At 43.8% G+C, this 13,333-nt stretch overlaps 2 protein-coding genes across 3 annotated transcripts in view; one reads left to right on the forward strand and one right to left on the reverse strand.

Annotated features, from left to right (window-relative positions):
- KIF9 (kinesin family member 9) overlaps positions 1-4,004 on the forward strand; it is a 72,406-nt gene extending 68,402 nt beyond the window's left edge. The window contains exons 20-21 of one of the 2 annotated variants that reach the window (XM_036738957.1): positions 2,440-2,544; positions 3,703-4,004. In XM_036738957.1, the coding sequence (XP_036594852.1) occupies positions 2,440-2,544; positions 3,703-3,804 (207 nt within the window). In that variant the 3' untranslated portion in view covers positions 3,805-4,004. The remainder of the gene's footprint in view (positions 1-2,439; positions 2,545-3,702) is intronic. The other variant, XM_036738959.1, reaches the window with a different exon arrangement.
- A 687-nt stretch (positions 4,005-4,691) lies between these two features.
- Positions 4,692-13,333, reverse strand: part of LOC118831573 (tubulin delta chain-like) — a 32,462-nt gene continuing 23,820 nt past the window's right edge. Inside the window, exons 8-10 of the mRNA XM_036738960.1 lie at positions 12,102-12,177; positions 9,954-10,092; positions 4,692-5,124 (exon numbers count right to left, since the gene is read on the reverse strand). Coding sequence (XP_036594855.1) covers positions 4,892-5,124; positions 9,954-10,092; positions 12,102-12,177 — 448 coding nt within the window. The 3' untranslated portion in view covers positions 4,692-4,891. The remainder of the gene's footprint in view (positions 5,125-9,953; positions 10,093-12,101; positions 12,178-13,333) is intronic.

Below are 13,333 nucleotides of genomic sequence, written 5' to 3' on the forward strand. Positions count from 1 at the left end.
TTCCTGCTAGACCATGTAGCTCATTTATGGAGTGGCAATTAAGACCCCCTTACCTGCTCCCATGCTTCATACCACAGGGGCAGTCCTTCAGCTCACTGGAACTTCTTTTTCATACCTCATCTCTCCCAATCCATCAAATTCATTTATCCCCTTCCAGTGACTTAACTCCTGAGCCAGCCTGGATTCCTCCTGGTCAGTCACTTCAATGGTGTCTCCAAAGACACCCTTAATTCTCTAATTCATTCAGCCAATGTTTATTTTTTAAGTAATCCTAAGAACTAGGAAATGAGAGTTTACAAGGAGGCACTTAAAAAAAGAGACTGTGATGTGGCATTCAAATTAAGGTCAGGACATGACTCAACACAGAAAATTCCTTATGGAAGAAGAGATCATCCAACAAACAGTTATTGAGGACTGAGCTAGATATAAGTCGTTGTGCCAAGCCCCTGTGCCAAGACACAAGGCTTCCCTGCCTTTTTGCCCACCATCCTTAAAGTGACCCCTTCCCCTCCCCCTTCCTGGTGCCCCTTCCTCCAGGATGTCCTCCCACCCCCGTTGCTACAAGTGCCCTCTGCCTCCTTGAATCTCTCAGGCCACATTGGCTCCCCCCACATACTTAATATGTGCTGCCTTGTGATTTAGTTATTTTTTTCTCTTCTCCATATTATATTGTAAGCCCCTTGAAGACAAAGACCCTGTCCTTTGGCATCATGCGTCCTTAATAGCTAACATAGTTCCTTACATTTAGTTGGCACTTTGTGAATATTTATGGATTGAATTGAACTGAAAATTTAGATACAGTCACTGCCTTCAGGGAACTTAGTCTAGATGGGAACAAGGTAAGATCCAAAGGGGACAGATCATGCAAGGTCATATGTTACATGAAAGGTACAGATTAAAAGAGCCATAGGAAACGGGAGCCTCCTCCACCTTCGGCCGTGCCAGGCCTCCACCCTAAACTGCTCCTTCCACCTACCTTCCCCTTCTTACTGGCCGGAGAGCCCCTTCAGCCAAAGGAAGTCATAGGATCATGCAGACGGCACCCACGAACTGTCATGCTGACCTAGAGTGTTCCCTCAGGCCTTTTGTCACTTCCCTAGCACTCCCTAAGCTTCTCTGCTCTCAAACTCCAAATACTCTCCTTTCCCCTTGCTCTTGGAGAACTATCACTACATTCACCTACTTATTGTTAAAAAAAAAATGTTGAGGACATGTGTGTGCAATTGGCTTTCCTTGTTACCTCAAAATATTTCCTTCTCCACCTGTCCTTCCTCTTGAGGGAAATGGTAGCCCTTCTCCTTTCCTAGGCAAGCCCCTGCCCTTTCCCCGTACTCTCTATCCTCTTCTCCCGGACCCTGATCTGTGAATTGCCCCCCCTTTTTAGTATTTTCATCCTTTCCATTTTCATTTCAAACATACAGCCTCTCATTCATGAGATGCTCAGCTTCAATGACCCTCTACTCTCCTGGATCCTACTCCTACTTCTCTGACTACAGCTTCTCTATTTCCTTTTTTTAGAATCCTCCTCTCCCTCCTGGCCCCTAATTGTGGGTACTCCCCATATTCTGTCTTTGATTATTGGACTTTTTTTTTTTTTTACATTTTTATGTTTTGTCTCCCTACCTAGATTATAAATGCCTTGATGGCAAGTCTTATACCATCGCCTACAGTACCTAGCACTTTGCCTTGCCTTTAAGAAGCAGCTGATACACATTTGTGGATTTATAACAGGTTCCCCCTTCCACCCACCCCCCTCAAAGTTCTGAGCCTCCTAACAAGGGCTGCCTTCGTCCTGTCAGAGGAATGGGGCCCTTTGTTCCAAGTTGGTTCAGGTTGGAACCTTTGCCTAGCCCTCAGGGCCCTTCCCTGTGGTATGCTAAAATCCAAATGGGATTTTAATTCTTGTCACACAGCTGGGGGTTGTAGATTTCTTCCTACTTAGGATGCCCCAGTGGGGAAAGGAAAGGGAGCGGCTGTAAAGATGCATGAGGCCAAAGCTTTGACGACAGGGTTCTGGCAACCAACCTAGGAGAGGGGGACACTTGCAAGCCTCATTCGCATGCTAACTTCTCCATGAAGTTATCCCTGATCCACCAGACTACATGGGATCTAATTACACATTATAATATTTTTATGCATGTAGCATATTAGATACAAATTAGAATTTGTATAATTTTTTCCATGTTTTATCCTACCCCCACCAGACTGTAAGCTCCTTGAGGGCAAGGAATACCGTATTATTTATATTTATATTCTCCCCCCACCAAGCCCCTGGCACAGTGCATTGCACGTAATAAATAGCTGATAAATGTGTGTTCAATAATAGATGAATGAATGAACTAATTAATTTCCATGGCCCTCAAGGGACTCTCATAGTTCTGGGAGGCTGTCCAACCACTTACTGGTTTTAATGGCCTATTCTCTTGGCCTTCCCCACAGGCTGAGGATGATGAAGATAAATTTGGCCGCATCCAAACATCAGCCCTCCCTGACTGTCCCGACTCGGTCTCTTTCTACAATGCCAGAATGAAGTTGGACCAGAAGGTAAATTAAGAATAGGATATTGTTCTTTCAAGGAGCTTGAGGTATTTAAATGATCTGCTTTCTTCTCAGTTAATACTTGCTTTGATTTAATTATGATAAAAGGGCAAGTTTTTTGAGAAAGAGTAATGTATCATAGTGTCCAGGTGTACAGCACACCACTGTAGCAGAACTATTCTCTCTAAGTCATATATAGGGAAACTGAGGAGCACTGAGGCTAAGTCACTCGAGGTCAGTGAGTTGTGTCAGTATCATGACCAGAGACTGACAGCAGAATTTTGTAGGTAATGGAAACAGAGATCCCTACCTTTGTGACCTACAGTGCCTTACACAATAGTCATCTGGGAACCACTAAGAATGTAAGAAAACATTCCCATTTGGGGTCTCCACACATTAGATACTCTTTCTCTGGAGACAGTTCTGGGTTCAAAATGCAAGTAGCCAAGAAGGGAAGTGTTAGCCACTGGTGAGCCTTGCTGAGCTAGACGACTGCTCTTCTCCTGGGATGATAGGGCCTACAGAGGAAGCTAAGGAACAGAATGGATAAAATGTGTACCTTGAGCCAGAAAGACATGAGTTCAAATCCTACCTCAAAGACTTAACTGGCTACGTGACCCTGAGCTACTCACTTAACCTCCGTTCATCTCAGTTTCCTCAACTTTAAAATGGGGACCATCATAATAGCACCTATATATCCTGACTGTATTGTGCCCCATTTTGTAGAAGAGGAAATGGAGACTCAGAAAAGTCAAGTAAGTTGTCTGTGGTCATGCGGTTCGTTGTCAGAGGCAGAATTTGAAGGCAGGCCTTCTTGACTCCAGGGCCTGTACTCCATCCACTTTACCAACAGCCTCTCATTCTTGCCTTTTTTCTTTCTACAAGGCCTTTTCTTTTCCTTTAAGACTTTTATTAAAGGGGCCATGCCTTCTGAATATTCAAAACAGATTTTGAATCTTTTTTAATCATAAGTGGTTTCCTCGGCGTTAAAGAATGAAAAAGACAGAAATACAAATACAGTTGGGCTCATTTGAATTCTCAGATAAGTGTAAAATGTCAGCAAGTGTGATATACCAGTATATCATAGGTGACCCCCAGGCCAGGTCCTTGCCAACTGTCGTCCTCCTGACCAGCCCCTATTTCTTTTTTTCCTCCTTTTTCCAGAAAAACTATTCTAAAACCATGGCCAGCTTCCAGAATAAGAAGCCTGGCCCTGTCCCAGCCGTCCTGAAGGAGAAATCTCCCAGCGACTACAACCTGCCATAGCGGGAAGGGCAGGGCCCAGTGTGCTGCTCTCCGGCTGTCCCCCGGTCTCTGAGTCTGGCAGAGGATGGATAACTGTTGGATTGTTACCCTGCCAAGCCTAGCCCACAGAGGAAAATGTTTACATTGTTAGGTTGAGCCCTTTTTTTTTTTTTGGCTTTAGTACTTTTTTCTGTTTTCTATGCAGGGACAAGAATAAAATATGTTTGGGATGTTAGTCATCTTCAACATACTTTTGTTTCTTCACCTTATCAATCAAGAAAGAACTGAGTTTGGAGTGAGTAGAATAAAAAGTGGTTCATAGCACACGCTGCCTAAAAATCAATCTCATCCTTGGCACTAAAGGCTTCTTGCTTATTGGTCCAGTCTCTTCACAGCTAAGAAATGCACACTTGCCCCTCTGCCTCCTCCATCCTGCATTCTTTGATTTCTGAACCTCTCTCTGTTCGACTGCCAGATTCTGGAGATAACTGACCTTTGTTAACCTAATCACAATGGAAGGTCGATATCTGCGGGCCCTGACAACTGCATAACATGCCACTATTTGGCAATAGAGAACTGTGTGACAGACAGGCCCAAGAACACAGCGGCCTTCCCTTGTTGGCCAATAGATTTCACATCAAACAAGAGGCCCAGCTTCAACTCCCTGGCACACTCACTCTGGAGAAACACACGAGTTGTCATTTGTCAGTTTCCTGCCTTAAGCTTCTCCCCACTATTTCATTTTTTTCAGCTGGACTGGCTACTTATTTCCAGATGTAATCTTAATTTTCTGGTGGCAATGCTGATAGGCTCATTCCCCACCCCTCCCCAGTACTACATTTAGAATAGGCCCAGGGCTACAGCTAAGCCTGAGTAAAAAGATCATCTTTGATTTGGTGAGATATTGCTGAAGTAGTCATTTCCTTTCTGAGCTATTAAAAGCAGAAGAAGAATGGGTACTTTTTTTCCAAGATGGGTGGAAATCAGGAGCTTTCTTTGAGATCTGGGGAATCATTTAACCTATGGGAATCATTTAACCCTCTGGCTTCAGTTCAGTCCATTCAATGGGACATCCAACGCTGCACAAGGCTTCTCTGAGAATTGTCACTCATTCTCCTGCGCTGTAATACTCAGCTTTCACCGAGGAGAGAGTATCAAAAGCCTGCTCGAAATCTTTCCCCTCACAGCCATATTGCTTGTACCAGTGGGTATATGCCTTGGCTGAGTACATTTTTTGTGCTTTCTCCAGTGTGTGTTTCAGCAGGTCTATGATGCTGCTATGGTTGGCACAGACAGTAAGTGAGTGCTTCTGACCAGTCAGATCCCTCATGTCATAGGAAGCTGGAAGAAAAGAAATAAGTTTTGCAATTACACAGGGTCAGGCTACATTCATAGACACAAATTGTCTTGTCAGGGGTGAGGAACCTGCAGCCTCAAGGCCACATGTGGCCCTCTGGGTCCTTAAGTGCAGCTCTTTGACTAAATCCAAACTTCACAGAACAAATCCCCTTAATAAAAGGATTTGTTCTGCAAAACTTGGACTCAGTCAAAAGGCCGCACCCAAGGACCTAGAAGGTCACATGTGGCCTCAAGACCGCAGGTTCCCCACCCCTGAAGCATAGGAAATACATGTCCCACTTTACTCTGCCCTGGGTAACCCACATCCAGAGTACTGCATTCAATTCTGGGTACCACATTTAAAGATGCACAGTCACAAAGTTTAACTCGTCCAGATGAAGGGAATCAGGTTGGTGAGGAGACTGAAAACTGACATATATAATTGGTAGGTAAGCAGGTAGAAGAACTAGGATGTTTAGCCTGGAAAAGACAGAATTAAGGGCAACACCATGGACATCTTTAAAGTTGGAAAGGAATATGGAACAGAATGATTCCATGTAGCTCCAGTAAGAACTAGGACCAATGGGTAGAAGTAACAGAGTCAGATTTTTGACTCAACGTGAAGTTGGAGTCAGAACAAAGGAATACGGCATGAGTAATACCCTATTTCTAATATTGAAAAATGTCCTACAATGGAACAGATTGCTTAGGGAGGCAAAAATCAATGGAAGTTTTCAAGTAGGCTATCACAGATGTTGCATAAGGAGTTCCTACACCAAGTTGGAAGCTGGATACTCTAGGTCCCTTTTTTGTAAAGATCCTATGATTTTACTTACCTCCCTCTACTACCACCATGCATGGTTCCTATTATATATATTTTTAATATTTTGATACTTCAAAATAATTGACTTCCTTTGTAAGTTGACGTATTTTAAAAGCATTGTTCTGAGAAATGGTCCTTAAGCTTCACCAGACTGCTAAAAGAGTCCATGACACCAAACAGGTTAAGAGCTGCTCCTATAGGGTTATCCCTAATATTCAGTGTTGTTAAAAACCCCTAGAGTCCTTCCTCTTCATCTAATATATGGATGTGACCTTGCCCATTTATGAAATAAGAGCAAGAATACTATTTTTTATGTTCTCCATCATGCTGGCAATTCCTAGAATTGCTGTGAAATCTGAGCTTGCTTCACCAAGGCACCACACAGTTGGGAGGTGCATTGATGGGTTTTAAGAACTGCTGCCTTACTACTTATCATTCCAATAGGTGGTGTCTGGAGTACCAAGGTCTGCTTTTACTTTAACCCTCCAGAATTCCCCTCTGGGAAGGTATAGGCTGCACCTAGCCAGCCAGCTGTATGAGATTCTTGGACAGAAATTCACTTGGTTCTTTGTGAAGTCCATGATCTCAAGCATTTGGAAAGCATCTACAAAAACTTTTGACTCATATCGACCTTGCAGGGCATTAAAACTGTCCCTTTCACAAGAATTCTTGTCTAGCCAAAAGCACACATCTTGTACTCCTATGCAACGTTGATTCATCTTAACCAAAGTATGAGACTTTTACTTTTATCCCCATTAAATTTCATCTCATTAGATTCAGTCCATTCTTCTAGCATGCAAAGATCAACTGACTGTCAAAATGTTTCTATACCTCACAATCTTGTGTCATTTAGAAATTTAATAAGCACATCAATTTATACTTTTATTTGAGATATTGATTTAAAAGAAATATTGAAAAGCACCCGATCCCTCGGACACTCTAGTAAGAGATCTTACTCTAGCTTAACAAAAACACAATAAGGCAAAACCCTGCAAAATGACAGCAGGTAAGTCACTGGAATTTCAGCTGAAGTAAGCAAATGGAAGAAATGTTGAAATCTCTTCATCTGGACTAGACTTTGGCCCATTAAATCACAGGAAAGAACCTTGTAAAAAGAAATGCCAAACAGGAGGTTATCTAGTTTTAGGATACTGCACAAACACTAGTAAAATAAAACTAAGATAAATATAGGTTAAAACCCATCATGGTTGATTCAAATCCTCCTTTTGTAATGGTACGTGAAGCCATCTGCTGCCATAAGGTAGCAGAAAGAGAAACATCAGCACAACAGAGACTACAAAAATGGCAATCTTGTCCATATTTCACATCTAGGGAAAATGTGGGAGGGCAGGAGGGGAAGAGAGGGCTTACTCATATAATCTCTACCATCATCCTTCTGGTGATGAAGGAACCCATCCATGCCTACTCATCTTTTGCATTCTTGTCCATATTTTCCTAAAGATATGCCTCAGAGGGTCCAATCAATGGGCTAGGGGCCTTCCTCACTTTCTCTTCACATCTCAACAATATCAGGGGAGCACATGAGCTCCACATCATATCTCATCCTCACCATAAAACTAGCTTGCCTTTTTTTGGATCATCTTTGTTTGACATCATTTACCCCAGATTTCCTACATAATTCCTAGTCTGAATATTTGTTTTGGAGGGGTTTACATTCAAATAGAAGCGTAAGGTTAATCCTGAAGCTAAAAGGTGCTGACTGAGTCAGGAGACTTCAGTACTAGTGTCTGCTCTGCCACTTACAGGGGAGACAACCTTGGGCAAATAATCTAACCTCTCAGCATTGTTCTCATTTGTCAAATAGGGAATAATAGTTTTTGTACTACCTACCTGATAGAATTGCTGCAAAGACCAAAAGAAATAATAGGTGTAACCCTAAAGCACCATATAAGTTTCCTGTTACATAGAGATATTTTGCTCTCATGGGGTTTGTTGTCATGGCATTTGCCCTCTTCAGTTGCCTCATTGCCAAATGGAAGTATCCTTAGGTTCTTTAAGGCCAGCAAAGCATAAGCTCTGGCAAGTCTTAACAAAACTGGAGAGAGTCCAAGTATGGGTTTGTGGTGGGTTGTCTCTGTGCTCTGGGGACCAGCCTGGATCTCATCCATTGTTCCAGCCTCATTTCATGCCACACTCCTTCACAAACATTACATGCTAAACAAACTGTCCCTTCCATCTTCCACCTCCAGGCATTTACACAAGCCATCCCTCATGGCTGGAATTCACTCTCACCTTATCTCCCTTCACTTCATGCCTCAGAATTGTCTTCCTTCAAGGCTCAGCCCAGATGCTGCTTCCTTCTTTGGGCCTTCCCAGATTCCTCCAATAGCCAGGGCTCTCTCCCTCAGCCCAGATACTGCTTCCTTCTTTGGGCCTTCCCAGATTCCTCCAATAGCCAGGGCTCTGTCCCTCCTCACTTTTCCTCACCCTTTACTTAACTTGGCTACATGTTTTATTGCCTCCCCAACCCTACAGTAGAATGTAGCCTCCTTGAGAGCAGAGAATGGTGCAGAGGATAGGACTTGGAGTCAGGAAGAGCTGGAGTCAAGTTCCAGGTCAGACCCTTACTAGCTGTTTGACCTTGGGTAAATTACTTAATCTGTGTCTCAGTTTCCATCTCTGTAAAATGAAGGGGTTGGGCTCAATGCTTCTAAGGCTCCCTCTGAGTTTGAATCTATGATCCTATGATCTTTCCTTGTTTGTTTTTGTGTCCTCAAAGCCTAACAGTGCTTTGCACACATTTGCTAAATTGGATTGGATTGGATTGAATTGCCCATCCCAGGGGTGGGGACCCTGTAGCACGTGTGGCCTTCTAGGTCCTCAAGTGAGGCCCTTTGACTGAATGCAAACTTCACAGAACAAGCAAGCTCATCATCAAAGGGCTGGCCACCAAGTGTGTATTTTTTTTTTCAGCCAGACCAACTCATAAAAATCATCCATAGTACAGAGAGATTCCAATTTGTGGGAATGAAAGGAATAACCCCGCTAAGGAAACTACAGATCCTCAAATTATTTCTCATACAAGAAAAGTAGGTTATGGCTACTAAATTCCTTTACAAATGACCTTCAGGTTATCCACAGCCTTTACAATTTCAACGCCACATTAACCTTAATGATGTTAAATAATAATATTGCATGCTTTGTTGCTATTTGTTGTTATTACCTACCTTTCAGGATTGTAAGCAGTGTTTTGTCAACTTTAAAGCACTTAATAAAAACCTAATTGCATTGAACTGAATGCAGTGGAGAAAAGGGAGCCATCGGCTTGGCTTGGTATTGGCTTGGCCCAGCAACTTGATGCAGTGGATCCAGAGTCTGACCTCAGAGTTTGGGAGACCTGGGTTCAAGTTCTTCCTCTAATGTACACTGGCTATAGGATCATGGGGAAGTCACCTAAGAATCTCAGTGCCCCAGATAACTAACTCTCTAAGAAAAGTTGGCACAGAGCAGATGACCATAGTAATGGGGGTTTCCTGACTGGGACTTCTTCACACACTGATGAAATCACCGGTCTCACTAGGTCAAAAATAATTTGCAGTACCTAGATAGTCCATTGGCAGGAGTGATACAATGTGAACACTCATGATCAGAGGTTATTCCCCTGTAATTTGGACCTTAACTTGGGGATGCCATAGATCTGGGGCATTAGGTATTTTGGAAATAAGCTTCTGGTTGATACAATACCTATGCTGACTCTGAACTCTTCCATCTGGGGCCCTGGGATCACATCAACATCAGGTTTTGGAAACCCAAATGTAACCATGTTCTGTCTTCTTCACGCCACACCATCTTTCCTCAGCACTAATGCCAATTAGCACCAAATACCTGAGAAAGCCAGCCTACTAACATTCTTGAAGGTAACGACCACACCTGACTTTTTTCTGGAGGCCCCACGGTGTTTAAGCACTGTGTCTTTCATATAGTGAGTGCCCAAGAAATGACTACTGAATGAATGATGAGCCTTCAGGTTGTTGAAGGTTTGGCTGACCTGTCCAAAGAGAGAGAGGGAATGGGTTCCAGGATACACAGCCATAGGCTCGCTGCAGCCTCTTCATTGCAGAGCTCTGAGGTTGGATCAAGGAGCAGTGGTTACTGCGGGCCACAGACAGCAGTGAAGTACTATAATGCTGGAAACGGTGAATTAAGGACCAAAGAACATGCAGGCCTCAGAGAAACTACCTTGTCCATTCTAGGTGAGGAGAGAGGATGGTAGACTCTCACCCTTTGGTCTGCCCATCCAGATCTTTCCCATTCTTCCAGGCTCTACCTAAGCCTTCCTTACCTTCTCTGCAAAGCCACCCTGGACAACCTTCCCTCTCAGTCATCTCTCCTTCTGTGGATCTCCTTAGTTCTTGATTCTAGCCCTCATTTGGCATTTATCACAAGCTGCCTTTTTAGGTTAGATACCCTTTCTTGTCTTGTTTCATGTCAGACTGTAAGCTTCTCAGGGTCAGGGATCATAACAACCCCCAAGGAGACCAGGTCCATTCCCTAACTCCTCACCCTGACTCCAAACATCACAACTTATTTCAGGATCCTCCTCTAAACTCAGTTTTCCTATTGCCTTATAGAAGAAACCTGATCCAGTCCTTGAGCTGTCATCTTTCAAGGAGCATTTATTAAGCACCATTTATTAATCAGCACTGTGCTGAGTGTTGGGAATACAAAGAGAGGCAAAAGCAATCCCTACCCTTCTTAAGGAGGTCAGATTCTTTTGGGGGAGATGATGTGGGTATGCAGGTATACACAAACTTCCTACAAAGCAGATACAAGGTAGCCTGGGGCAGGGGGCTCAGAGGGAGGGAGGTAAAGCTCAAACACCTAAATAAACGAAGAAAGGCCCCACAAAGAAGGTGGTGCTTGAGTTGGATCTTGAAGGAAATTAGGGATTACAAGGGACAAGGGCAAGAGCAAGGGCACAGAGGGCACAAGGGCACATTAGAGATGGAGATGGAGTGGCCAGTATGGCGAGACCATATTGAGTATGGAAGGGAATAACAGGAAGGTAGGATAGGGTCAGATGGGCAATGTTTTAAATGACAAACAAGTTTATATTTGATCTTAGATGTATCAGGGAGCCATTTGAGTTTACTGAATGGGGTGGGGGGAGTGGGAGGGCCTTTAGAGGGATTATCTAGTCCAGCCCCTTTCCCCTCTCCTCCCTCCTCCACCTCCAATTTACAGGTGAAGAAACTGCACAGGTAGACGGGTGACACAGGTGGGATGAGAACAAGACTCCAGGGCATAACTCATGTCTCAGCTCATACATAAGGCCCTCCATGACCAGCCTAGTCCATAGTGATCTCTCCCTCCTCTGAACATCAATCACAGTTATCTCTACCGCTCCATAGGCATTTAGCTTTCATTGCCTTATAACAATAGCTCTGGTACCATGTACACTTCCTGAGGGCAGGGATTTTTTTTAATCTTGCCACAGTGTCTGCTACAAAGAGGTGGCACTGCATAGTAACTGACTTGGTCTTAGAAAGTCCAATCACTAGTTATGCCATGATAGCTGTGGGACTTTGGGCAATTAATTCATGTCCCCTGTCTGAGCTTCAGTTTCTATCATCTGTAAAATACATAGAGGAGGGGAAAATGTATTTGTATGAGCTATTTCACTGGGCTAAATATGGGAATCAGATGGGAATGGAAGTATGGTACTTGGTAACTATAAAGTAATGTATAAATGTGAGCTGGGGCAGCTAGGTGGCACAGTGGATAAGAGTTCCAGGCCTAGAGTCAGGAAGACCTGAGTTCAAATTCAACTTTGGACATGTACTAGTTGTATGACCCTGAGCAAGTCACTTAACTCTGTTTGCCTCAGTTTCCTCCTCTGTAAAATGAGCTGGAGAAGGAAATGATAAACCACTCCAGTACCTTTGCCAAGAAAACCCCAAATGGGGTCATGAAGAGTCAGACAGAGTGAAATGACTGAACAACAAATAAATGTGAGCTAGCCAAGTGGGCCTCCATGATTGGGGTCCAGCTGACTGAAGGAGTAACAAATGTCTGCTTGGTTCCTGTCTGATCAGTAGGTTGCTTCCTAGTAGGAAGCACAAGCATGTTCAAGCTCTCTCCATTACACTCTCAGTCTTAATGTGACTTCATCAGCACCTGACAAAGAGAAGGATACAGGGCGACCGGTACTTGACTCAGGAGCCAAGAAGCGCGTCACGGATGAGACCATGCTGTCCCAAAACACCTGGCCTCTGTTGGAAGAGGAGAAACAAAAGGTGGTCACAACGCTGCCCAGTAGCTGACACTTCCAAGCCCAGCACACGGTAGCACTGCGTAATTGTTGCTCTTGGATTTTTATGGCTCATTTGTTCAGGGGCAGAAAAGCCACGAGTTTTACCGTGTTTTTTTCCTGTACAAAATTTAACCACAGGGGTAACTTCTCTTTATGTACTCCCTCCTTTCCCAGAGACACAAAATGTTGACCTCATTCTTTCTGGAAAGCCCAGCTTGGGCACAGTGGTGGGGTAGGTTCACTGGGCTAAGTTCTGTGTGGAATGAGATTCAGCTCAATTAAACAAACATTGACCAAGTGTCCACTAGGTGCCAGGCACTGTGCTGGGAACGTGTGTCTTTCCATTACATCATCATGCAGATTTTAATGAGCTCTTCTTACTCTCAGCTTCTAGCATTTATCGTTGGAAGCATCCACTGAGTTTTTGCTCATTCTAGAGGCACATGGAGACCACTCTATGGGCTGACAGTGTAGATGGCAAAATGAACCACTGTGTCTTTGAGATCTATAGTTTCTCTGAGCCAGGTCAGCTGAGGTGCCCCGAAATACATGGTGACTTTGGCTGCTAGCCAGCTTTTCAGGCTGTTGGACCAATTCTGCAAAGTGGGCAAATGAGGCAGTACATTTATCTTCCTTATTAGGTCATCCAGTGAAGACTCCCATGGTTGCATGAACCCTTTGTTGGAGGGGCAGTGTGGCCTCACAAGAGTGAGAGCTGGGCTTGGCTTTATGAACGAATCCCGGTTTGACTGGCTAAGCCCGTAAACTCCCCTCTCTGAGCTTCTGTTTCCCCATTTAAAAAATGGGAGAATAAAGCTTATACGCTATCCTCCACAGGGTTGTTTTGAGGAAAACTTAAAATCGCGAAAGAACTGTCAGCTATATTTGTTATTTTAGGGTGATCTTTTTACCATGTTTCAGAATCTAGACTCCTAGAGAATAGAGGCCCATGGATTTCATGTGTTTTATATAGCACTCAGCTATGCACAGATACAACACCAAGTGCCCAGTGGAGAGAACAAAGACTTATATCTGGACTATTATGCAGAAGCAAGTTGTTACTCTTATCGCTGCTACTTTCGTTATTGTTAACTCCAGCTGAAATACCAGGGACG

This window comes from Trichosurus vulpecula, chromosome 9 (assembly GCF_011100635.1).
Source record: "Trichosurus vulpecula isolate mTriVul1 chromosome 9, mTriVul1.pri, whole genome shotgun sequence".
NCBI lineage: Eukaryota > Metazoa > Chordata > Mammalia > Diprotodontia > Phalangeridae > Trichosurus > Trichosurus vulpecula.